This window comes from Petromyzon marinus, chromosome 44, assembly GCF_048934315.1.
Source record: "Petromyzon marinus isolate PM22_M1 ecotype Great Lakes invasive population chromosome 44, UKy_Petmar_22M1.pri1.0, whole genome shotgun sequence".
In the NCBI taxonomy this organism is placed as follows: Eukaryota; Metazoa; Chordata; class Hyperoartia; order Petromyzontiformes; family Petromyzontidae; genus Petromyzon; species Petromyzon marinus.
The window spans coordinates 4,709,927-4,733,048 of record NC_133710.1 but is presented as its reverse complement, the minus strand read 5'-3'; the positions used below and the strand labels follow the sequence as shown (position 1 = coordinate 4,733,048).

The 23,122-nt window shown below is 56.0% G+C and overlaps 1 protein-coding gene across 1 annotated transcript in view; it reads right to left on the bottom strand.

The window, feature by feature from the left end:
* Positions 1-23,122, bottom strand: part of LOC116951974 (dedicator of cytokinesis protein 7-like) — an 87,567-nt gene that overhangs the window by 9,828 nt on the left and 54,617 nt on the right. Inside the window, exons 21-43 of the mRNA XM_032970922.2 lie at positions 22,224-22,460; positions 21,689-21,840; positions 20,906-20,989; positions 20,365-20,460; positions 19,770-19,910; positions 18,089-18,202; positions 17,510-17,692; positions 16,984-17,126; positions 16,100-16,269; positions 15,522-15,652; positions 14,910-15,095; positions 12,798-12,933; positions 11,627-11,720; positions 11,274-11,370; positions 10,594-10,728; positions 10,140-10,292; positions 9,370-9,528; positions 6,632-6,732; positions 4,375-4,567; positions 3,784-3,927; positions 3,109-3,240; positions 2,390-2,524; positions 324-413 (exon numbers count right to left, since the gene is read on the bottom strand). Of these exons, the coding sequence (XP_032826813.2) occupies positions 324-413; positions 2,390-2,524; positions 3,109-3,240; positions 3,784-3,927; positions 4,375-4,567; positions 6,632-6,732; positions 9,370-9,528; positions 10,140-10,292; positions 10,594-10,728; positions 11,274-11,370; positions 11,627-11,720; positions 12,798-12,933; positions 14,910-15,095; positions 15,522-15,652; positions 16,100-16,269; positions 16,984-17,126; positions 17,510-17,692; positions 18,089-18,202; positions 19,770-19,910; positions 20,365-20,460; positions 20,906-20,989; positions 21,689-21,840; positions 22,224-22,460 (3,206 nt within the window). The remainder of the gene's footprint in view (positions 1-323; positions 414-2,389; positions 2,525-3,108; positions 3,241-3,783; positions 3,928-4,374; positions 4,568-6,631; positions 6,733-9,369; positions 9,529-10,139; positions 10,293-10,593; positions 10,729-11,273; positions 11,371-11,626; positions 11,721-12,797; positions 12,934-14,909; positions 15,096-15,521; positions 15,653-16,099; positions 16,270-16,983; positions 17,127-17,509; positions 17,693-18,088; positions 18,203-19,769; positions 19,911-20,364; positions 20,461-20,905; positions 20,990-21,688; positions 21,841-22,223; positions 22,461-23,122) is intronic.

Sequence of the window (23,122 nt, the reverse complement as noted above, 5' to 3'; positions counted from 1 at the left end):
CCATATATTATCAGAGCATGTTTGTTTGCATGTTCATTCTAGATTTGAAGTTTTCGTGACTGCAAGGATCCATACTCTGGTTCTTCCGTGACTTTACCGAAAGAACCAGAGTATGTTTGCATGTTCACCACAAGTACGTGTGGTTGATGCCGACTTGATTCCTTGCAACAGGATTCTATTTGGTGTTTGAACATCTTAACGCCTCCTGTTTTATTGCCAGAAAGGGTAAAACCTATTTTTACTTTTTCATACTTTGATACGGGCAAAAAGGTCCCATTAAACAAGGCCAATGCGTAAAAATAAAACGAGGAGGTTGTACGAACCTTGTTGGGGTCCAGGCTTCCAGAGTCCACGGGACAGGAGTCCTTGATTACCTCCACGTATCGCGCCCCGAGTCTCTGTCCGTAAAACGCCTGTGGGGCGCACAGAGCGGTAAGCGAGGTCGAGACGCCACCACCCCCCCCCCTCTCATGAGAAACCCAATTTAAATTTCTCCATGGCTATTGCTTAACGAACCAAAGAAGAGTCAAATTCGACAAAACAACCGCCCCCAAATACCCACGATGCCCCCCCCCCGCCCCCCAACACTCCTCAAACATTGGCTTTTGGGAATGTCTTAGACCTTAACAAGTTTTTTCAAACGCTAACTTTGATATTGTAACCACATTCACGAACAAGCATCTCGCCCTCACATGATACATCCCCTGTTGGGGTTAAAACCTCAAGGCCTTTTCCGAGAGGCAAATACATTATCCCAACTGTTCAATGTTATGGCAAAACGCACCTAAGGGACAGGGAGGAAGCTTACCACCAAACATTGAACCCCTTCATCACAACTTCTCCTCCATAGGGCATTGATTCTAAAGAGCATTCATGAGGGCATTTAGGAATTCCACATCCCCCCCCCCCATCCTTTTTTCCCTTCTCCTACAGGGGTATCAGAACTGAGGAAAGACACCGGGGGGTTGAAGAGTTTATGAGACAGGTCTCCATTGCACTGTTAATCCGTAATGTGCATTTGTGCTGGTTTCAACCCCCACCACCCCCCCTTCATACCCTCTTTGTTTGTCGCCGAATCTCGTCTTGTTGATAAAATACTTTCGTAAGAAACTAAAAAAAGTGATGTGGCGGCGCCGTCGTCGTACAAGCTAGCGGTTGCTCCGATTAAAATAAAATTTATTTTTATTTACCAGGCAAGGCCCCACTGAGCTACGTAACTCTTCACAGTCTAACCCAGGGGTCGGCAACCTGCGGCTCCATAGCCGCATTAAATACGGCAGGGAATGGGGTCAATGCGGAATGCCTTGGTGACCACAAAATGTACAACGGTGAAACTTGATTGTTAAAGAATGACTGAGGGGGGGGGGTGGTGGGGGAATTAAACAGATGCAGTTTATTCCATCACCTATTTTGCTTATTGCAGTACGTGTACCGGTAGCTCTGCGTGTGATGCGGCTCTCAAACTATTCTGGTCAAATCTTTGCTTTTTTCAGTAAAGTCACGTATAAATAAGAAATAATAAAATAACATAATAGCGTACGACGTTTCGGTTGCAACACAAGCAGCCATCATCAGGTACAGAAGAGCTAAATTTAAGAGAGAGGGGAAACACATAACCTCAGATGTATATACAGACACCCAAGTAGGGGGAACTAACACCGACACAATAGGGGACACAGAGAGAGAAGCATACCAAACAGACAGAGTTTAGCAGAATTTGGAAACCATATAAAACAACATAGACGGCCGGTCAAAACACAATTAACGCATAGCCTGGTTGATTTCGTTATTTCAAAGATTGCTAAATTGCAAGTTAAGTATGATATTTAAGATACAGGCACACACACACATAGATATTCAAGTAGAGCGGACCAGCACAGGTACAAGCGCACAGTGAAGTCGCCTTAAATAGGCAGAGAAGGCAAGGCTGAGAGACAATGGGACATATTAGCATGAGAAGGCAAGGCTTGTCTCTCAGCCTTCTTTAAGAACTGCTTTTTGTGTTTAGTTTGTTGTCCTTCCCCCGAACCTCTGATTATCATAGTTGGCTATGTACGGTGCGAAAGAAGTTGAACGTACATGCATGAGCAACGTCGTCCCCCTATTGCCCGACTATAACCATCCATGAAACACAGCGCCTTCGTAATGAGAGCACGCGTGGCTACAGGAGCGATGCCAATACCAAAAGTACAAATTGTTGGAATTTTTAGAAATGCAATTCACACACACTTGAGAACTTAATTTGTTCGGCTGTGTCGGACGGTGTGGGGGGGGGGGGCGGGGGTCTTAAGGACGACGTGGCCTAACCCCAAAAGTCTACCCGTGAAGGATCACGACCGTATCTCGTTTAACGTCTCGGACGCCGGGCTGCTGCCCGTCGGGTCGGTACCTCCAGGCGGTGCGAAATCTCGGGCAGCTTGGTGATGGACGGCTCCTTGTAGACGTACTCCGTGGCGTCGAGGTCACCGAATTTGGCGCCGTAGAAAACGACGCGGAAGTAGGTGCCGAACATCCGCTTCACGTCCTACGGGCGGCGGCGGAGACGCACAGGAGATGTGTCAAGTTGATTTTTTCACGCGAGAGTTACCCAGGTCACCTAAATGACGAAGGTCGCGCGTAAGGATGCCGTCGTTCGTTTATAAACTTATTTATATATTTATATATTTGGTTGTTCATTCAGTCGCCTCTCTCACCTGGCTCACACTGTGCCTGTGTGGGGAGGTCAACTCAGCCTCAAATGAGTCGCTGGTGCGATGTGTAAACATCGCCACTGGGGAGACAAAGGCGGCCAGGCGTGGTGCCGGCCACCCGCCCCCTTGTGTGCCGTGGCGGCCTTCATAGGTGCTACTCGCGAACAGCACTTGCCCCATACAGTGTGTTCTAAACAGCCCTTATCAACCCTCCCTCCCCATGGAGCGTGCTGGCTACCATCAGACCAGCCACTCTACACAGCCCCTGTAAACTCTCCCATGTAACGTACTCGCCACCATCTTATCGACCACTTTGGTGGGGTCTCCATCGGTGAAACAAGAGCCTCTTGGCTGAATGGGCCTCACCGGAAATAAGCGGACTACCCGACTGACTGACTGGCTAATGTGTGGTCCCCACCTGGGTGACGATCTTGTTGAAGGCGTCCTGCAGCTTGCCGTGGATGCTGGCCAGGCGCTGGGCGTCGCGGTTTGCCTCGTACACGGGGATCAGCAGCTTGTACACCTCGTTCACAGACTCGTGCATCTGTGCCTAGAGGGAGGGGGAGGGGTGCAGGGGGGAGGGGCGCAGGGGGTCACAGGGGGGATCGCGCACACATTACGGACGAAGGATCGAATGGAGGAACGCACGAGTGAATGGACAAACGAATGAATGAACGCACGGACGATCGCATGGATGAGTGAAAGAATTAACAAAGGAACGAATGAACGCATGATCGAATTAATGAATTCAGTGGCAGCTGTCTCTGTGGGCACAAGGAAACTTAGCACGTGGCTTGCAAACAGTCATTAGTCTGCAAGTAAAGGGACGACAATTGCAATGTATAACTCGCATAACCAATTGAGCAATAACGATTTCATGAAGGCTGGTGGGTGGGTTGGAAGTCTCATGCCTGGGTTGGGGGGCTGGTGGGTGGGTTGGGAGGCTGGTGGGTTGGGGGGCTGGTGGGTGGGTTGGGGGGCTGGTGGGTGGGTTGTGGGGCTGGTGGGTGGGTTGGGGGGCTGGTGGGTGGGTTGGGGGGCTGGTGGGTGGGTTGGGGGTCTGGTGGGTGGGTTGGGGGGCTGGCGTGCGTACCATGCTGAAGGCGTTGGCCGCCTGCTCGAGCAACCCCACGAGGCCGTTCTCCGAGAAGTATCCGCCGGAGCAGATGCCCTCCTCGTCGGGGGAGAGGATGTCGTCCGACACGGCCGACTCCTCCAGCACGTTCCCCGAGATCCTCTATCCCCCCGCGAGTGGCACGACACAACCACCGCAGCGACAACAACGTGAACAACAGTAAAGACAAAGATCCCCCGTATAGCCTTAACTGTTGGTGGAAGTGCTGTCAGCGAGCACCTATGAAAGCTGGCACAGCACACGAGGCGAACACCACGCCCGGCCGTGGTGATGTTTACGCACCGCACCAGGTACTCATATGAGGCCCAGTCGACCAAGGGTAGCCCCAGGACCGGTTCAGATAATCGTCACCGGTGTCGGCGGCCGTGAGCGGGAATAGAACTCGGGTCACGTGTTTCGTAGCGCTCACCACTGCGTGACCCACGCACACCTGTCCAACGAACATACCCCATCCCACGCACGCACCTGTCCCACGCACACACCTGTCGCGTCCCACGTACGTATGTCAAACTTCTTTCGCACCGTACGTAGCCAACCTCGCACGCGCACCTGGAAGGAGACGCTGCCGATGGGCAGGTGCGGCCGATCCTCCAGCATGGAGAGGTACTCTGCGACGAGGGCGGCCGAGTGCAGCAGGCAGTGCGCCGCCTCCGCGTGGCTGCGCCGCTCCGTGTGCCGCCGCGCCATGTTCTGCAGCCACGTCAGCCGCAGGTCGGGGGATGCCTGGTAGCCCTTGGCGATCCTGCGGGGTCGCGGGGCAGCCGCGAGAGCGTGCGTGTGAGCGTGTGAGCGTGTGAGCGTGTGAGCGTGCGTTTGCGAGTTTGTGGTGCTGGGGAGCGGTAGCGTGGCGGCTAGCGCTACGCTGCGCTACGAACCCGGTGACCCGAGGTTCGATTCCCGGTCACCGTCAACACCAGTGATGATTATCTGAACCGGTCCTGGGCCTCCCCTAGGTCGACTCGGCCTCAAATGAGTACCCGGTGTGGTGTGTAAACATCGCCACTGGGGAGACAAAGGCGGCCGGGCGTGGTGTTGGCTACCCACCCCCTCGCGTGCCATGCCGGCCTTCACAGGTGCTCGCTAACAGCGATTACCCCCAACAGTCTGCTAAGGCCATACGCGGGGATCTTTGACTTTGTGGGTGTGTGTAGGTGAGGGGAAAGGTAGTGTATCGGTTAGCAAGCCGCGCTACGACCCCGGCAACCCGAGTTCGATTCCCGCTCATGGCCTGCCGTGGATCAACTCGGCCTCAAACGGCCGGACGTGGTGCTGGCCACACCCCCACCCCTTGGTAACGACCAATCACAGTTGGCGTAAACTCATCACTGGCAATGAAGCGCGTCGCTACGGATCGCCGAGCAGGTCGACGCTCGAAAGTCGAGCCCGTATCTCTACATCGTGAGCAACTCGATTGCACAGCTGCTCGCAACGATTCAGTTGCATGCAGCAACCAGGTCGCTCAGGCGCGGCTTTACTTCTGTGCCCGAGACCGTCTCTCTACACCGACTCTGCAACGTTCCAGAGTCCATCGGCAGGAAAAACACGAGGCCCCGCAGATCATTTGGGGGCGGGAGTCCAGGTGGCTCGGCGTTCCAGCGAGCGGCTCGCAATCGCAAGGATTCCTGGTTGTGGGGTTGACCCGGCCCAGTGTCCCTCCCTCTGGGGGACGGTCGATAAAATGACCACTTTCACTCAATCATCTTGAATCACTTCTTTTAAGTGCATTCCTGACAAGCTGCCACTGCTGAAGCAAGTAGATGATAAACAAAGATTTAAAGCTTTCGTGACTGCAGGGATTCATATTCTTGGTTCTTTCGGTAAAGTCACGTAGAAGGGAAACAATAAAATCCTAAAAATATAAAACAATAAAATTCTCACGACGTTTCGACTGCAACACAAGCAATCATCATCAGGTGTGAAAAGCACAACTCTCTGTGTCTCCGTGTCTCTCTCTGTGTCTTGCTGTGGTTTTCACACCTGATGATGATTGCTTGTGTTGCAGTCGAAACGTCGTGAGAATTGTATTGCTTTATATTTTTATTATTTTATTGTTTCCCTTCTACGTGACTTTACCGAAAGAACCAAGAATATGATAAACAAAGAGTTTATTATTATTCTGTATATGAGTCCTGTTCTGTTGTAATGTGTGCAGCGGCATGGTGATTGTTATGATTACTAGTGTTACTTGAAATTTGTTGTTTGCACAGGAAAACTATTTTACCAAAGGAGTTTCTAATTCCTTGTTTTGCAGTATTTTATCGAATCTTATTCCTCACTCTAGATGCACTATTTTGCAATTTGGTTTCTTTATTCTTAATGTTCACTTTAGTTAAATATCAAATTTAGAATTAAGTAATATATTGTAAAAAAAATAATTTGTTGACTTTTTTTCATTGCTGTATTTATTGTATTTATAATTTTTAGGTGACCTGTTGAAACGTTGTGCTTATAATTTTAGAGTTGTTTTGTTTTGTTGACGAATCCCGATTCAAGAGCTTCTTAGCTCACAGGGCAATTCTAAATAATTTGTTCAAATTCTAAACTGCTCTGTCAACGGCGGTTATGCTTTGGATAGAATCCGACGAGCTATAAAGCTCTTTTTTTGAATAGATGTCCAGTAGGCTCGCCCCCCGGTATAGGAATGTAGAATTATACCTTACTGACTCTGCGGGGATGTGAACGAGAGATGGACTTCAATGCCTCGGTGGTCATTTGAGCACAAATCACGAATTTCCTCTTTTTGCGGAGTGCGGATAACAGGGAAGGCAGATAATGGGGGTGGCGGATGAGAGGAGTTTGACGGCACCTGTACATGAGATCCATGAGCATCTCGGGGTCCTGTTTGTACTCCTTCATCTTCACCGTGTCCGAGAGGATCGTCTGCAGGTTCAGCACCAGCTCCCGCACCTGTCGCGTCCACGATTAACGAGAGCTCAACAGTGATCACCCGGGTCGCCAAAAATTACGAAAGAAAAAATTGAATAAAATAAAAATTCGGAACAAAGACGAACGCGTCTCACACGAGGGAATACGAACATTGCAAAATATAGTTCCCCGCCGCAGCGCAAATTGGCTCGGGCAGATTACCTCCAGATGGTTGAGCGCATTAAAGCAGAAAGGGTGGGGGGGGGCAGTATAAGGCTGTAGCATGGATAACGTGCAGGAGGAGCCTTGGATACCATGCTCGGGGAAGGCGGTAGCCTATACGTCGCTTTTCGTCGTTGCAAAGGCCAGCATGTCAGTAAGCCGTGCCCGAGCAAACCGCCTGTTAGTGAGCTGCACGGCAGTAAACTGCGCGTTGGCGAGTCGTGCGATAGTACGACTCGCCAAGTTAGCACACCACATGTTAGCACACCACATGTTAGTAAGCCGCGCCAATAGCAAGGCACGCATTAGTAAACTGGACGATATTATGCCGCACGGAAGTAAGTCGGTCAATTCCGTGTGGTAGTATGCCACGCAACAGTAAGCAGCGTGATAGCAAGGCACACAAGAGTAAGCATCTCGTTGGTCAGCCGCGCACTGACAAGCCACGCATTGGCAAGCCACACACTGGCAAACCACAAATTGGTAAGCCGCACACTGGCAAGATGCGCATTGGTAAGCCACACACCGACTAGCCACGCATTCGCAAGCCAGACATTGGTAAGCCACACATTGCCAAGACACGCATTGGAAAGCCAGACACTGGCAAGCCAGACACTAGGCAAGCCACGCTTGTTGACAAGCCATGCACTGGCAAGCCAGACACTGGCAAGCCAGACACTGGGCAAGCCACACTTGTTGACAAGCCATGCATCGGTAAGTCCCACATTGGTACAGTGAGGGAAAAAAAGTATTTGATCCCCTGCTGATTTTGTACGTTTGCCCACTGACAAATAAATTATCAGTCTATAATTTTAATGGTAGGTTTATTTGAACAGTGAGAGACAGAATAACAACAAGAAAATCCAGAAAAACGCATGTCAACAATGTTATAAATTCATTTGCATTTTAATGAGGGAAATAAGTATTTGACCCCCTCTCAATCAGAAAGATTTCTGGCTCCCAGGTATCTTTTATACAGGTAACGAGCTGAGATTAGGAGCACACTCTTAAAGGGAGTGCTCCTAATCTCAGCTTGTTACCTGTATAATAGACACCTGTCCACAGCAGCAATCAATCAATCAGATTCCAAACTCTCCACCATGGCCAAGACCAAAGAGCTCTCCAAGGATGTCAGGGACAAGATTGTAGACCTACATAAGGCTGGAATGGGCTACAAGATCATTGCCAAGCAGCTTGGTGAGAAGGTGACAACAATTGGTGCGATTATTCGCAAATGGAAGAAACACAAAAGAACTGTCAATCTCCCTCGGCCTGGGACTCCATGCAAGATCTCACCTCGTGGAGTTGCAATGATCATGAGAACGGTGAGGAATCAGCCCAGAACTACACGGGAGGATCTTGTCAATGATCTCAAGGCAGCTGGGACCATAGTCACCAAGTAAACAATTGGTAACACACTACGCCGTGAAGGACTGAAATCCTGCAGCGCCCGCAAGGTCCCCCTGCTCAAGAAAGCACATATACATGCCCGTCTGAAGTTTGCCAATGAACATCTGAATGATTCAGAGGATAACTGGGTGAAAGTGTTGTGGTCAGATGAGACCAAAATGGAGCTCTTTGGCATCAACTCAACTCGCCGTGTTTGGAGGAATTCTGCCTATGACCCCAAGAACACCATCCCCACCGTCAAACATGGAGGTGGAAACATTATGCTTTGGGGGTGTTTTTCTGCTAAGGGGACAGGACAACTTCACCGCATCAAAGGGACGATGGACGGGGCCATGTACCGCCAAATCTTGGGTGAGAACCTCCTTCCCTTAGCCAGGGCATTGAAAATGGGTTGTGGATGGGTATTCCAGCATGACAATGACCCAAAACACACGGCCAAGGCAACAAAGGAGTGGCTCAAGAAGAAGCACATTAAGGTCCTGAAGTGGCCTAGCCAGTCTCCAGACCTTAATCCCATAGAAAATCTGTGGAGGGAGCTGAAGGTTCGAGTTGCCAAACGTCAGCCTCGAAACCTTAATGACTTGGAGAAGATCTGCAAAGAGGAGTGGGACAAAATCCCTCCTGAGATGTGTGCAAACCTGGTGGCCAACTACAAGAAACGCCTGACCTCTGTGATTGCCAACAAGGGTTTTGCCACCAAGTACTAAGTCATGTTTTGCAGAGGGGTCAAATACTTATTTCCCTCATCAAAATGCAAATCAATTTATAACATTCTTGACATGCGTTTTTCTCTCACTATTCAAATAAACCCACCATTAAAATTATAGACTGATGATTTCTTTGTCAGTGGGCAAACGTACAAAATCAGCAGGGGATCAATTACTTTTTTCCCTCACTCTAAGCCACGTATGGACAAGCAGCACACTGCCAAACCACAAATTGTCAAGCCGCACACTGGCAAGCCGCTCGTTGGCAAGCCACACATCGGTAGGCCGCGCATCGGGTAGCCTGGTGTAAGCCGCGTGGATCCCATCCATCCGTGCGTGCCTGCAGGGGGAAGGTGGTGGGCTGCATGTCGCCGTCCGCGGCGGCGTAGGCCAGCATGGTGTGCAGCGAGCGGCGGAGCGCGTCCTCGCTGAAGCTCGCCGACGTCCCCACGAGCGACGCCAGCGACATCGTCACCTGCATCTTGACCCGCGCAAAGTTCTGCAGTGCGGAGAGAGAGCGCGGTGGGGGGCGGGGTCGACGGGGGTGGGGGGGGTGAGGTCGCGAAGACAAGGCGAGACCGCGTGGGGGGTTAGAGGGCGGGACAGTGTGGAACAGGAAGTAAGTAAAGACACACATGGAAATAAATCCACGGTGGCTAGGAGATGTTAACGCCCTCGCCTGGTGTACAGGAGGTCGTGGGTTCGATCCCAACCCTGATGCTGTATATTTGGAGTTTGCCTGTCTCTCCCCATGGTCGAGTGGATTTTTTTCCGGGTCCTCCGGTTTTTTACTCCACATTTAGAATCAACATCACGCGTTTAGAGCATTTGGCTGCTATAAATTTTCACGCAATGATAAGACACTTCATTGAGCTATCATTTGTGGACAGGTCGCTTCTGAAATAGAGCCACAAAGCTCAGCGGGCCTTACCTGATAAAAGAAAAAAAATTGTTTAGTTTAAAGCAACGGCCATTTTCGACTTCCTGTTGTGGGACAATTGCGCAACAGCTTTCACTTTCGGCTCCTGTGCCGCCAAGGGAAGTGTGGGAGAGGTGGGGGAGGTGAGGGAGGTCAGGGGGGTGAGGGGGAGCGAGGCGAGTGAGGCTCACGTTTCCGATCTCGAAGTTCTGGCGCATGAGGAGGTAGAGGGAGGCGCTGGCGTGGGCCCTCGTCGCCACGAGCGAGCTGCTGCAGTGGCGCAGGAGGTGGAGGCACAGGTCGGCGCACTGCTCCGTCTCCTCCTCGAACAGCAGCTCTGGGAACTGCCACACGCACACGCGCACACACGCACACGCATCCACGCACATGCACGCACACCCACGCGCGCACAGATGGACGGACACGCGCGTCAGGACAGAGTGGAGGGCGGAGGGGGCTCGCCGTCTGTGCCACGACGGCCCGCAGCGTGGTGAGAGTAGGGGGGCGGTATGGGGCAGTAGGGGTGGTAAAGGGCGATAGGAGGGGGTAGGGGGGTTAGGGGGATTATGGGGCGGTAGGAGGGGGTAAGGGGCGGTGGGGGGGGGTGTAGGGGGCGGTAGGGGGGGTAGGGAGGTGGGGCCCCACCCGTGAGACGAGGGCGCGCTGCGTGGCCAGGCTGTGCTGCAGGAACACGGAGCTCTGGTTGCAGGAGAGGCTGTGCAGCAGCACCTTGAGGACGCCGCCCAGCACGCCGTCCTTCGCCTCCGTCACGGCCACCGTCTGCACCCAAAATGATTAACGGCACAGCAACGACAACGATGGCAATGATCGCCATCGTAATGGTGACGATGGTAACGACGATGATATTTATACGATTCGTAGCGTGCGCATTTTGCGAAACGGACGATGGCTAGGGAGCGTTACCACCTTTCTCTCGTCGAGCGAGGCTATTATTGTCGTAAGAGCTTGGGGGGAAAGAGGCGATGATGTTGGGAGGGAGCAGGGCTAGGGGGAAGAAGCAGAAAGAGAAGTGAGGTGTGGTGAGTGGGTGAGTGGTTGGGTGAGTGAGTAAGTGAGCAGGAGGCTGAGTGTTGTCTTGACCCGCTGTATATGAACCTCGACATGCATTGAGAAATCAATGAGCTTGCGTTGTGGCAAAAGAGTCTTGTCATCAGTGCAGATGTAACTATTGATATCCGTGCGCGTGCGGCTCTTGACGATGCAGAGAAATGTTGTGATGCACACAGCCCCTGGGAACAGGCGGCAGGACCTCTGTCGCTTGTCCCCAGCGACGAGGCGAGCGAACAGGAGAGGAAACGGCTCACCTGCACGACGAGTTCCAAACTGTCGAGGACAATGAGGTTCGCCTCGGTTGCTAGGTTGCCGTCGATGATGGCCTCCTGCTCCAGTTCGGCTCGGGACCTGCGCAGAGCGGCGGAGTTCGTGACTCGGCGCGGTTGCGCGCACGTGCGTGTCATTGTGCGTGCGTGTCATTGTGCGTGCGTGTCATTTAGCGTGCGTGTCATTGTGCGTGCGTGTCATTGTGCGTGCGTGTGCGAGCCGGCGTGGTTGCTTGGTGGCTGCGACTCATGGTGACATTGCGCCTGCGAGCCGGCGCGTCGTTGCGCCCGTGCTCGAGCTGCGACTCGTCGAGCCCGCGCCGCGACTCGTTGCTCACTTGTCGCTGCGCTCGTTCTGCTTCCACTGCGTCTGATCCTTCTTCCAGCGCACGCGCTCCGTGCCCCCCGCGGAGCCGCCCTGGCCACGCTCGCCTGGGAGGGGAACACCCACACGGAAGGGACACGCTCACTCACACCGAGATCATGTACGCGCGTGTGCGTTGTGGGGAGCGGTGGTGTAGCGGGTTAGCGCTACGCTGCGCTATGAACCCGGCGACCCGCGTTCCATTCCCGCTCACGGCCAGCACCAGTGGACGATTATCTGAACCGGTCATGGGTCTCCACTAGGTCGACTCAGCCTCAAATGAGTACCTGGTGCGGTGTGTAAACATCGCCACTAGGGAGAAAAAGGCGGTCGGGCGTGGTGCTGGCCACCCACCCCCTCGTGTACCGTTCGGGCCTTCATAGGTGGCTCGCTAACAGCACTTGCCCCTACAGTCTGTTAAGGCTATACGGGGGATCTTTGTTTCTCCTGTCACAGGATCGCAGATGCAAATTATTATAGAGACATTGTGTGTGTGTGTACGTATGCGTGTGTTTTCAGTCTCGTACGTATGTCTGTTGAACTTATTTCACACCGTACGTAGCCAACTGTGCTAATCGGAGCCTTAAGAGGTGCTCACTAACAGCACTGCCCCAAGTCTATTTGCTGTTATAATTATGATGCTTGTTTACCAAGGGAAGCTCCCTTGATTTAGCTCTAATGCATGTGTATATGCTTCAGGAGGCTCATGATGGACGCTACTGTGCAGTTGGAGGCAGTCGCCCGCCTACAACAGCAGAGGGCAGAGGAACGACACTCACAACAATGAGTGGAGCGCCGGGCGGCTAAAACGCAGCAAGTTGGCATGGAGGGGGCACAGGTGGTGCATCTGCCAGTCATCTCAGTCAGTCAACCCATGGCACCTGGGGTCTGTCCCGTGACCTCCTGCCAGCAGCGAGCCTTCGACATTTCACGTGGCCTCAAAGTGCACATAGCCTGGCACGAGGGCCGTGGTGACGTCACCGCCGCTTCGTGGCGAACTGCGGCTGTTGTTGTTGTTGTGTACGATACATATCTTACGTCTGTCACGTGACGCAGAGAATGCCAATGCAAAGATCCAATGCCGTGTTGGGTGCGGTGCTGTGCGGCGCGGTGCCGGCTTGGACGAGCCGAGCGCGTTGCATCACCGTGCGTCCGTGCTCGCCGTATCATCTCCTGTCGGGCGCCGGCCCCACCGAGGATCGCCTCCTCCAGCCGCGCCTTCATGTCCTGCGATTTCATGAAGGCGGCCGGCGGGATCTGATTGGAGGAACTGCTCCGTCGCTGCGGTAGAGGGGAGGCGCGCAACAACGACGCCCGATGAAATCGATGGTACGTGCGTGTGTGTATGTGTAGCGCCATAGATGGAACGGTACCTCGTACCGTCAGGGGAGGGACTGCAGCGCCAGCCCAAGAGGGGAGGGGCTGCTGGGGGCTCAGGATCCCAGACAGCTAAGCCCCTTGGCGCCCCCAACGTGGGGGGGGGGGGCTGCGGGGGTTCTAGGATCCCTCGCAGCCCCACCCCTCAATGGGCAAGGGGCATAAAAGGGGACCTCCCCAGCCGATCTGGAACCAGTTGAAGACCAAAGCCGAAGACCAGCAGCTAGATAGGACCCTGGACCCCCTCGACCCGCTGTCCTTATAAGGCCCGGGACGCTGTGCGGGCCAGTGGTGGGACTCTGGGCCAGTGGTGAGACTCTGGGCCAGTGGTGGGTCTCTGGGCCGGTGGTGGGACTCTGGGCCGGTGGTGAGACTCTGGGCCAGTGGTGAGATTCTGGGCTGGTGGTGGGACTCTGGGCCGGTGGTGGGACTCTGGGCCGGTGGTGGGACTTTGGGTCAGTGGTGGGACTCTGGGCCAATGGTGGGACTCTGGGCCAGTGGTGAGACTCTGGGCTAGTGGTGGGACTCTGGGCCAGTGGTGGGACTCTGGGCCAGTGGTGAGACTCTGGGCCAGTGGTGAGACTCTGGGCCAGTGATGGGACTCTGGGCCAGTGGTGGGACTCTGGGCCAGTGGTGGGACTCTGGGCCAGTGGTGGGACTCTGGGCCGGTGATGGGACTCTGGGCCGGTGATGGGACTCTGGGCCAGTGGTGGGACTCTGGGCCAGTGATGGGACTCTGGGCCGGTGGTGGGACTCTGGGCCGGTGGTGGGACTCTGGGCCAGTGGTGGGACTCTGGGCCAGTGGTGGGACTCTGGGCCAGTGATGGGACTCTGGGCCAGTGATGGGACTCTGGGCCAGTGGTGGGACTCTGGGCCAGTGGTGGGACTCTGGGCCAGTGGTGGGACTCTGGGCCAGTGGTGGGACTCTGGGCCAGTGGTGGGACTCTGGGCCAGTGGTGGGACTCTGGGCTAGTGGTGGGACTCTGGGCCAGTGGTGGGACTCTGGGACTCCCGGCCCCACGCCCTTATAAGGTCGAGGTCTGAGGAAGGCAGAGTCTAGACCCGCACCTTGGCTGGGTGGGGTCAGGGTCGCCTCCCCTAGGGTAATTATAGCAGAGGACCCGAGAGCGTTGTCAGTGTCAAGGCACGCTAGGAGTAGGCTGTGTCCCTAGGCTGTAGCAGTATATTAGGACTGTTGGAGTGCTGTATTGTAATAAAGACGTTACCTATCCGAAGAGTATCCGGAACCTATTACACATGTATGTACGTTGAGCCTCTTTTGCACCAACAGTGCTCATCGGAGGTGCGAGGGAAGGGACAACAAACTAAAAACAAAAACATCTGCTCAAAAGAATGGAGTTTTCATGATTTTAAAGTGCGTGCATAGCTCCAGTGGATTCCTAAAATGGGAGGGAAGAGCGTTCCAGACGGCCGCAGAAGCGCATTTGAGAGCGCGCGATGCGGTGACCATCTTTGTTCGATGGCCCAGCCAAAAGTCGCCGCGAGGGTGACCGGAGTTCGCGTGATGGTTCATGCTCCTTGACGAGAGGGTAGAGGCAGCCGCCCGATGATCGGTGCCAGCAATTGCCCAGGCTCTGCGGTCCTCTAGATATTAAGGTGTTACTGGGGGGAAAAAAAGGCCCCACGCATGCGAGGGCAAAACGCTCTATCCCACATTTTTTTTTGCCGCACTGCCCTTCTGCTGGCGAGCCGGGGACCACCTCCTCGGTGCCAGCGGGAAGAGCGTTTCGCAGCATTTGTGCGCGCGGCAAGCCACCGACCCTCGCCCCCGCCTGCACGGCGCCGAATCGCCGGCCACGTGCGTAGCCGCCGGCACCACCGCCCGGCGAAAAAAAGGCACGATGGGCCGGACGCCGTACCTTGTACTCGAAGCAGGAGACGCAGAGCAACAGCGCGTGCAGCAGCGACTGAATCTGGGGAGCCGGCGAGTCGGCCAGCCAGGCCAGCAGCAGAGAGGGCTCAGCGTGCTTCAGCACCCAAAGCGTGCAGGCGAGGAGGTGGCGGCTGCTCTCCTGCGAGAGGATGGGGCCGCCCGCCCGGCCGGCCTGCACGCCCAACGGCACAGCGTGCCGAACCGCATCATGCCGTGCGCCGCGTCATGGCCACGCCGCGGGATTCCATGCCACAACCGCGCCGCGCCACGCCAAATCGCACCGCTTGGCGTAGCACAACACAGGACGTCAAACCTTTGGCGCAGCCGCAGCACAACGCGGGTACACCATGGGCGCAGAGCACTGCATCGCGTCACGTGACGTGGCGTCACGTGACGTGGCGTCACGCCACAACACGCCACATCACACCGCAGCCGTATATCGCATCACGTCGTGCCACGTCACAATCCTGTCGCACCGCACCGCACAAGCGTGACACCACACCGCATCGAATCGCAATGATCGCACCGCACGATGCCAGACCACTCCACGTCACGCCGGCCGAGACCTCGGCCGACAAGCCACGCTCCGAACAGGCACCTGTGCGGACGCCCCGGATCCGGGCCGCAGCGGCGAGGACCCCGCGATGGCGCAAGCCACCGATTGGCTGATGGTCGGCTCGTCGTCTTCAGGGGAAGAGAGGGCGGCTCGCGATCGCTGCCCGTGACCCTCTGCGCCACACAAAGACAAAGACCCCCCGTATAGCCTTCGTAGACTGATGGGGCAAGTGCTGTTTGCGAGCGTCTCTGAAGGCTGGCGTGGGAGGGGCTGAGTAGTGGGTGTGGGGGCTAAAGTGCTTGTGTGGGCGTGGCTACGTAAAAGTAGGTGGGGCTGAGGGAGGGAGGAGAGGGAGGGAGTCAATGGAGGGGAGGAGGGAGGAGAGGGAGGGAGTCAATGGAGGGGAGGAGGGAGGGAGGAGAGGGAGGGAATGAATTGAGGGGAGGGAGGAGAGGGAAGGAGTGAATTAAGGGGAGGGAGTGAGGAGAGGGAGGGAGGGAGGAGAGGGAGGGAGTGAATTGAGGGGAGGGAGGGAGGAGAGCGAGGGAGTGAATGGAGGAGAAGGGAAGAAGGGAGGGAGCCACACAAATTGGGCGGTTATCCGTGCTGCAGGCGGGTACCGGTGAAGTCGTAGAGCTGAGCGGCCGCGTCCACCACGATGCCCAGGAGCGGCAGGTAGAGCGATGCGATGTGTGCCTTCACCTCGGGGGCGGAGTACCGCGGCTCCGTGTCGTGGCTCGACACGAGCACGTACACGGCGCTGATGGCGCGCTTCTGCAGGCACGACAGGCTGCGGGCGCGCGAGCACACGCACAAACACAAAAGCGAAGGTCCCCCGTGTAGCCATTCACAGACTGTTGGGGCGAGTGCTAAAAGTGAGCAGCAGCTGTGAAGGCCGGCACGGCACACGAGGGGGTGGCTGGGTAGCACCGCGCTCGGCCGTCTCTGTCTCCCCAGTGGCGATGTTTACACATCGCACCAGGTACTAATTTGAGGCCGAGTCGACCTAGGGGAGGCCCAGGGCCAATTCATATAATAGTCACTGCTGTTGGCCGTGAGCGGCAACGGAACTCGGCTTCGTAGCGCAGCGCACTAACCATCGCACTCCCCTCAGACACACACACGTGGACACGCGGACGCACGCACGCACACGCATGCACGTACGCACACGAACACACACGGACACGGATGCTTACAGGCGCACGCGGAGGTACGTGCAAACGGACACGCCGATATGCGCCCGCACACGCGCCTGCCGCATGGTGCCGACGACCAGCCCGCTCCTGCGCCGGTGGTCACGAATGCTCGCATGGTCACGGTCACGGTCACGAGCCTCGTCAACCCGTGTGACGTCCCGATGCGGTTTTGGCTCACACCCGTCGGCACGCAGGCTAATGCCCATCGCCGATGACGGTGCCCCCCCCCCCCCCCCCCCCCCAAGGACGAGCAATCGAGCGTGGACAAAACCACGGCAACTCACCCGCCCATCGTCCGCCTCGCTCACCTGTCGGCAAAGTCGGGGTCGAGCGTCAGGGCGAGGTCGGAGAGCAGCAGGCCGGTGAGGTAGTGCTGCTGCCGGAATTCCGTGGAGAGCTCGAACATCTTGGCCACCTTCTGGTCTTGAACGGTGGAGGACATCCCGGAGCCCTGCACGCACAAAGACAAAGATCCCCCGCGGGACCTTTAGCGGACTGTTGGGGGGGTAAGGAGCTGTTGGCGAGCACCAATCAACGCCAGCCACGGCAAAACGAGCGCGTGGAGTTGCCAGCGCTATGCCCGGCCTCGGCGCTGACGTTTACAACTCGCACCAGGTACTCATTTCAGTCTGAGTGGACCTAGGGGGGAGGGGCCCAGGACCGGTTCAGATAACCGTCGCTGGTGTTGGTGGCCGTAAGCGGGAATCGCGCTCGGGTCGCCGGGTTTGTAGCGCAGCACGCCGACCGCTACGATGACGCACACACGCGCACACGCACACACACGCACACACGCGCACACACGCACCCACCCCCCCTGCGCAGTGCGGAGGGAACCTGCGACGCGACGGAGGGCGACGGCGAGGGCGACGTGGGGGGCGACGAGGCGGAGGAGGCGAGCGGCAGGTTGAGCGCCACGTAGTGCTCGTGCGTGCACACGATGCGGAGGAAGTCCAAGCGCAGCGACGCCAGCGGCGTCAGCGCCCCGGGGCTGGGCGAGCTGTTCGCTCGGTTCCACGTCTTTCCGGTTTGGGGGCAGTTGGGGGCGGGGGGGGGGGGAGAAGAGAGAGAATCAGGGGGGGCGGGGGCATCACAGTGCCAGGTGGCCTGGTGGGGCTGTAACCCAACGGCGACGTGACGACAACGACCCCCGCCGAGTGGCGCGGCCCGGCTGCACCGCGCGTCGTCGTCGACGTCGTTCTGCGCGACGTCCGACGTTTCGCTCCACGTTTACCGGGGAGGCTCTTCCGGTTCGGCTCGGGTCCCGCGCGGCACGGGCGAGCGAAGCGACGGATGGGACGCGCCGACGCGCGGCACGATCCCGGCCGGAAGCGCACACGCAAAGTGGCCGGTGCGCTCGGGGGCTACCCGGCGGGATCTCTGCGCCCGTCTCGTCGCGCGGGGGGGGGGGGTCACCTGCTTGCAGTAGGTCTTGACGAGCTGCATGACGAAGCCGCGGTCGACGAGGGAGAAGAGGTCGTTGATGAAGAAGGCGAGGCTCACGTTCAGCTTCTCCGCCAGCTCTTGCTCCTGGCACGCCCCGCAAACACGGCGGGGGACCACGTCCCCATTCAAGTCGTGGCCACATGACCGTCGGACAATAATGATAACGCACCCTTTTGGTTCTTTCGGTAAAGTCACGTAGGTAGGAAAAATAATACATCACGACGTTTTGATCGCAACGCAAGCACTCGTCATCATCTATTATTTTTTTATACCTACGTGACTTTACCGAAAGAACCAAAGAGTATGGATTCCTGCAGTCACGAAAGTTTCAAATCAAGAATGATAACATAGTTTAACACGTAGGCTTTCGCGACCAATATCATCCATAAGAGGGGTTTTTATTTTGCGATCTAACCCAAAAAACCTCTATTATGAACGATAACATAACCATTATTTATTAGATGCGGTGGCGAGATGTTGACAACCTCGCCTGGTATGCAGGAGGTCGTGGGCTCGATCCTGACCCTGACTCCTGTATATTTGGAGTTGGCGTGTCTGTCTCTCTCTATCCCCATGGTCGTGTGGATTTTTCTCCGGGTCCTTTGGTTTTCCCCTCCACGTCTACGTGCGTTTAGGGTACTTGCTATAAATTTCCACACCATAAGCCACTTCGTTGAACTATCATTTGTGGCCAGGTCGCTTCTGAGAAAGAGCTACGTAGCTCTGTGGGCCTTACCTGGTAGAACAAGAAATAGTTTAGTTTAGTCTCTAATAGTCTCTAATAGTTTAGTTTAGTCTCTAATCATAACGAAGAAGACGTTTCGCGTTGATACGGCGCTTGCGTAAATCCCTCGGCAATTCCAGGCGTCGTACGTCTCGTCTCGTACATTCGAAGGGAACCGCCGGTGGCAGCTGTCTCTGTGCAGCACGATTCGGCTCGGCATCTGGCCTGTGAACGGGCATTGCCCTGCCAGTATGGGGTAGCGATGACCGACTGCTGCTGTGTAATCGCGACCGAGTGATTCGGGGGTAAAGTTGGGGTGTTATGAAGCACCTTGTGGTCACAGTCGTATTAAGCAGGGCGGCCCGCCGAATTCGAACCGCAACGAGCGGCGAACAGCGCCACCGCTGGGCCGTGTCAATGCCCCCAAAGGATTTCGGGAGTGAATGAGCGATCTGTGTCGTTATCAGTCTACGGGGTCTCTCTTGCGAGTCTGTGGGTCTGCATCTAAGTCTATGGTCTCATGTGTCTCTATGTAAGTCTGTTGGTCATGGATCTCTCAGTGAGCCTATGTCGTTTTGCAGAAATCCGGTTTAATCACAACTCAGCCTATGTCTTTGTGTCTCTGTATAAGACCGTGAATCTTTATATGACTCTGAGTCTCTGAACGAGTCTATGCATCTCTGTGTAACTCTTTTGGGGCTGTCCGTGTGAGCCACTGGCGACCGGGCTGAGACAACCAAATCGCGACACCTCAGAACCCGGTTAAACAACGGTGATTGGGTAGCTGGACCTCAGCTGTGCCGGCTCAGTGTCTGTGACCTCTGCACCACCCGTATGGTCGTTGACCTCTCTCTACCGAGCCGGCCTCTACAATTACCACCTTCCCCCCCCTCTGCCCGTCACTCCGAATCAGCCAAGTGGCGTCACCTTCTGGAACTTGTCCATGATGTCGTTGGCGACGTTTGTGACGAGAGCGCGCAGATCGTTGGTGAACTGCTCGGGGAAGCGGAGGCGGCGCGGAGCGGCCAGTTTCCCCGTGACGTACAGGTACTGGGCCATGCTCTTCACCTGCGGCACGCGGGGGAGACACGGGGACACACGGGGGAGACATGACACAGGGACACACGGACCGAGGCATGTGTGGACAGATTGACGATGAACAGAGGCACGAACAGACGGAAGGACTGACAATGGCGCACAACACAAAGACCTCCCCCCCCATATAGCCTTAACAGACTGCTGGGGCAAGTGCGGACAAACGGACTGGTGGACAAATGGACAGACACAACGGGCAGATGAACACCAGCAACATAAGGGGAGAAAGACACACAGCGCATATTGACGATGAAGCAGATGATAACGATGATGATGATGACATTGTTGACAATGACGATGCAATCGATAATCAAGTTGATGTTCATAATGGCAGGGATGATGTCGCCGATGATATCGATGTTGACGAAAAAGCTGCCGATGACGACGATGTCAATGATTGGGAAGGGCAGCCAGCGCGAGCGGTTACCATGAGCTCGAAGAAGAACCAGGCGTTCTGCAGCGCCGTGTCACGCACGCTGCCCTTGCTCACGACCCACTGCAGCACCAGCTCCTCGTGGAACAGCTGCTCGCGAACACCACGGTGACGCACGCACGCAGTGATGCACACGGCGACAAACACAGTGACAAACGGTGATGCGCGCACACGCACACACGCGCACGGTGACACGCGGTAACTGACACTCACACAGCGCAGTGACGCGGTGACGCACGCACACGCGGTGACACACACGGTCACACGTGGTGACGCACGCACATGCGCGGCGACATGCGGCGATGCAGGCACATGGCACGGTGACACGCGCTCTCTCAAATCCGAGCATGGTCAGGGGTCACCGTTAGGGGTCACGGCGGGACAGGGCAACACTTGCTTGTCACGATGATGATAAAAATTTAAATATGCTGCTGCTGCTGATGATGACAGTGATGATGATGACAGTGATGATGGTGAAGATGCTCGTGGTGTTGGTGATGATGCCAATGCTGATGAGTGAGCGTGTGTGTTGCACCTTGCGGGAAGTGAGCCACCCGAGCTGACTCTGAGCCTGAGCGGACTCGGGGAACATGGACTCACGGCACGGCACAACCCGCTCCTGGCACACCAACAACACAGCGACAACAACAATAAACACAACAAAAACGCAGCAACACAACAACAACACAACACGGATTCTGCAACGCTATAATTCGCGGCACGGAAGCCGGCGCGCGGTGGCCGTCAGGTCAAAAACCCTTTGCGTGTTCGCCGCGTGTTATGCGTTCTGCTCCGGCTTGGAACGGCAGGTATTGCGCAGCGCTTTTGATCCACGTGGGCCCGGTTCCCTCCGGGGAGAGTCGCCGGTAGCAACGGGACCTTGCACTCGGATCGTCCCTCCCCGGGGATTACCGCAATGCGACGTGGACGCTAAATTTGCGTTCATATCGCCACCGTCTTTGCAGACGCTATCGCGACCCCACGTTGCACACGGACAGACAGAGCCGATGCGCAAAAACCCATGGGTCAATGCGGCTGATTTCGACATCGGCTGAATCCCAGATAGCAAACACGCGTTTGGTTCATATCGCAAAACTCATCTCTCTTCGGGAGCGATTGTGCCAGACCGACGACACGCATTAAGAACAACGCTTTCAGCCTCCGTTGGTTTGCGGTAAAATTTACCGGCGCTCCTCGCCCATCCTGGGCAACGCTACCCCCCCCCCCGCCCGACAGCCGACCCGCGGCCAAAACAAACCCGGGGCTCGTCGGGGAGGGAGCGTTCATCCGGCAGTGGACTGAGCAAGGGCTGACGCACCTTGCCGGCGAGGAGGCTGGCGACCTCTTGGTCGGCGGAGTTGGGGCTGCTGACGTCGGGGTTGCTGCTGCTGAGGCTGCGCGTCCCCGTGAGGTTAAGGGTCGTGGGCCGAGGGCGAGCGGCGAATCGCGACAGCGTGTTGTACCGGATCCCTGCGGGCAGACGGCCCGCAGCACCACCGGCGTCAATACCACCCGTCGTTGTCGTCATCCACAATCTACATCATCATATGCTTCCATCCATCAATGCATCATCATCAGCTATCCATCAATGCATCGTCATCATTCGTCCATCATCATATTTTTTGCCATCAGTCCATCCATCCACTGCCATAATCATCACCCATCCACCAACCATCATCATCACCCGTCATCAACAATCAAAGTCATCATCATCAACAACATCATCACCGTCGTCATCATTCGTGTCATCGTCGTCACGGCCAGCAATGCCACCGGGATAGGAATCCTGTTGGCCGGCTGTGGGGTTGGCAGATCGCATGACGATCTGTGACGCGGTCGCGCCCCGAGTTTACCTCCGGGGTTCATGGTTGGCGTGCAGCCACCGCCTCTGCCGCCACCGCCGCCACCGCCGCCACCACCACCGGCGTCCGTTCCGACAACGGAGCAGGCGAGCGGCAGGCGGAACACGTGGTGCACGTACGCGGCGAGCAGGGCGTTGCGACCGTGCTGGTCCTGGTTGAACTCCAGGCTCTGGTGCACGCGGTTGGCGATGTTGGCCATGGCCTCGAAGGCCACCTGGCTGAGGTTCACTGCGGGGATGGCGGGGTGGGTGGGGGGGGAGCGATGACGGTGGGGGTGGCGGGGATGAGAAAGAGAGAAAGAGAAAGACGCGCACCCGATAGACCAATACAGGGGGACAGACGTGCAGGAGACGGATATGCGTCCACGGACAAACAGACCAGCAGACATTGAAGGACACAAGGAGACAGATACACAGAGTGGTATAGGGAGAGAGATAGACACAGAGAGAGGCAAGGGAGAGAGACACGGAGAGAAACATGCACACACACACATTCTCAGCATCGTGCCACTATTGATAACACCATCACTATATCATCCCGCTACGTCCACCACAGCCGCTACCACAACCACTGCCACCACCGTAATCACCACTACCACCATGTCGACTCTGGGCACATCAACACCGCCATTACTATCATCAAAGACAAGGCCTGAACAGACTGTTGGGGCAAGTGCTGTTAGCTATGAAGGCCGGCACGGCACATGAGGGGGTGGGTGGCCAACACCACGCCCGGTTGCCTTTATCTCCTGGGTGGTGATGTTTACACACCGCACCAGGTACACATTTGACGCCGAGTCGACCTAGTGCAGGCCCAGGACCGATTCAGATAATCGTCACCGGTGTTGGCCGTGGTGTCGGAATTGAACTCGGGTCGCCGGGTTCGGAGCG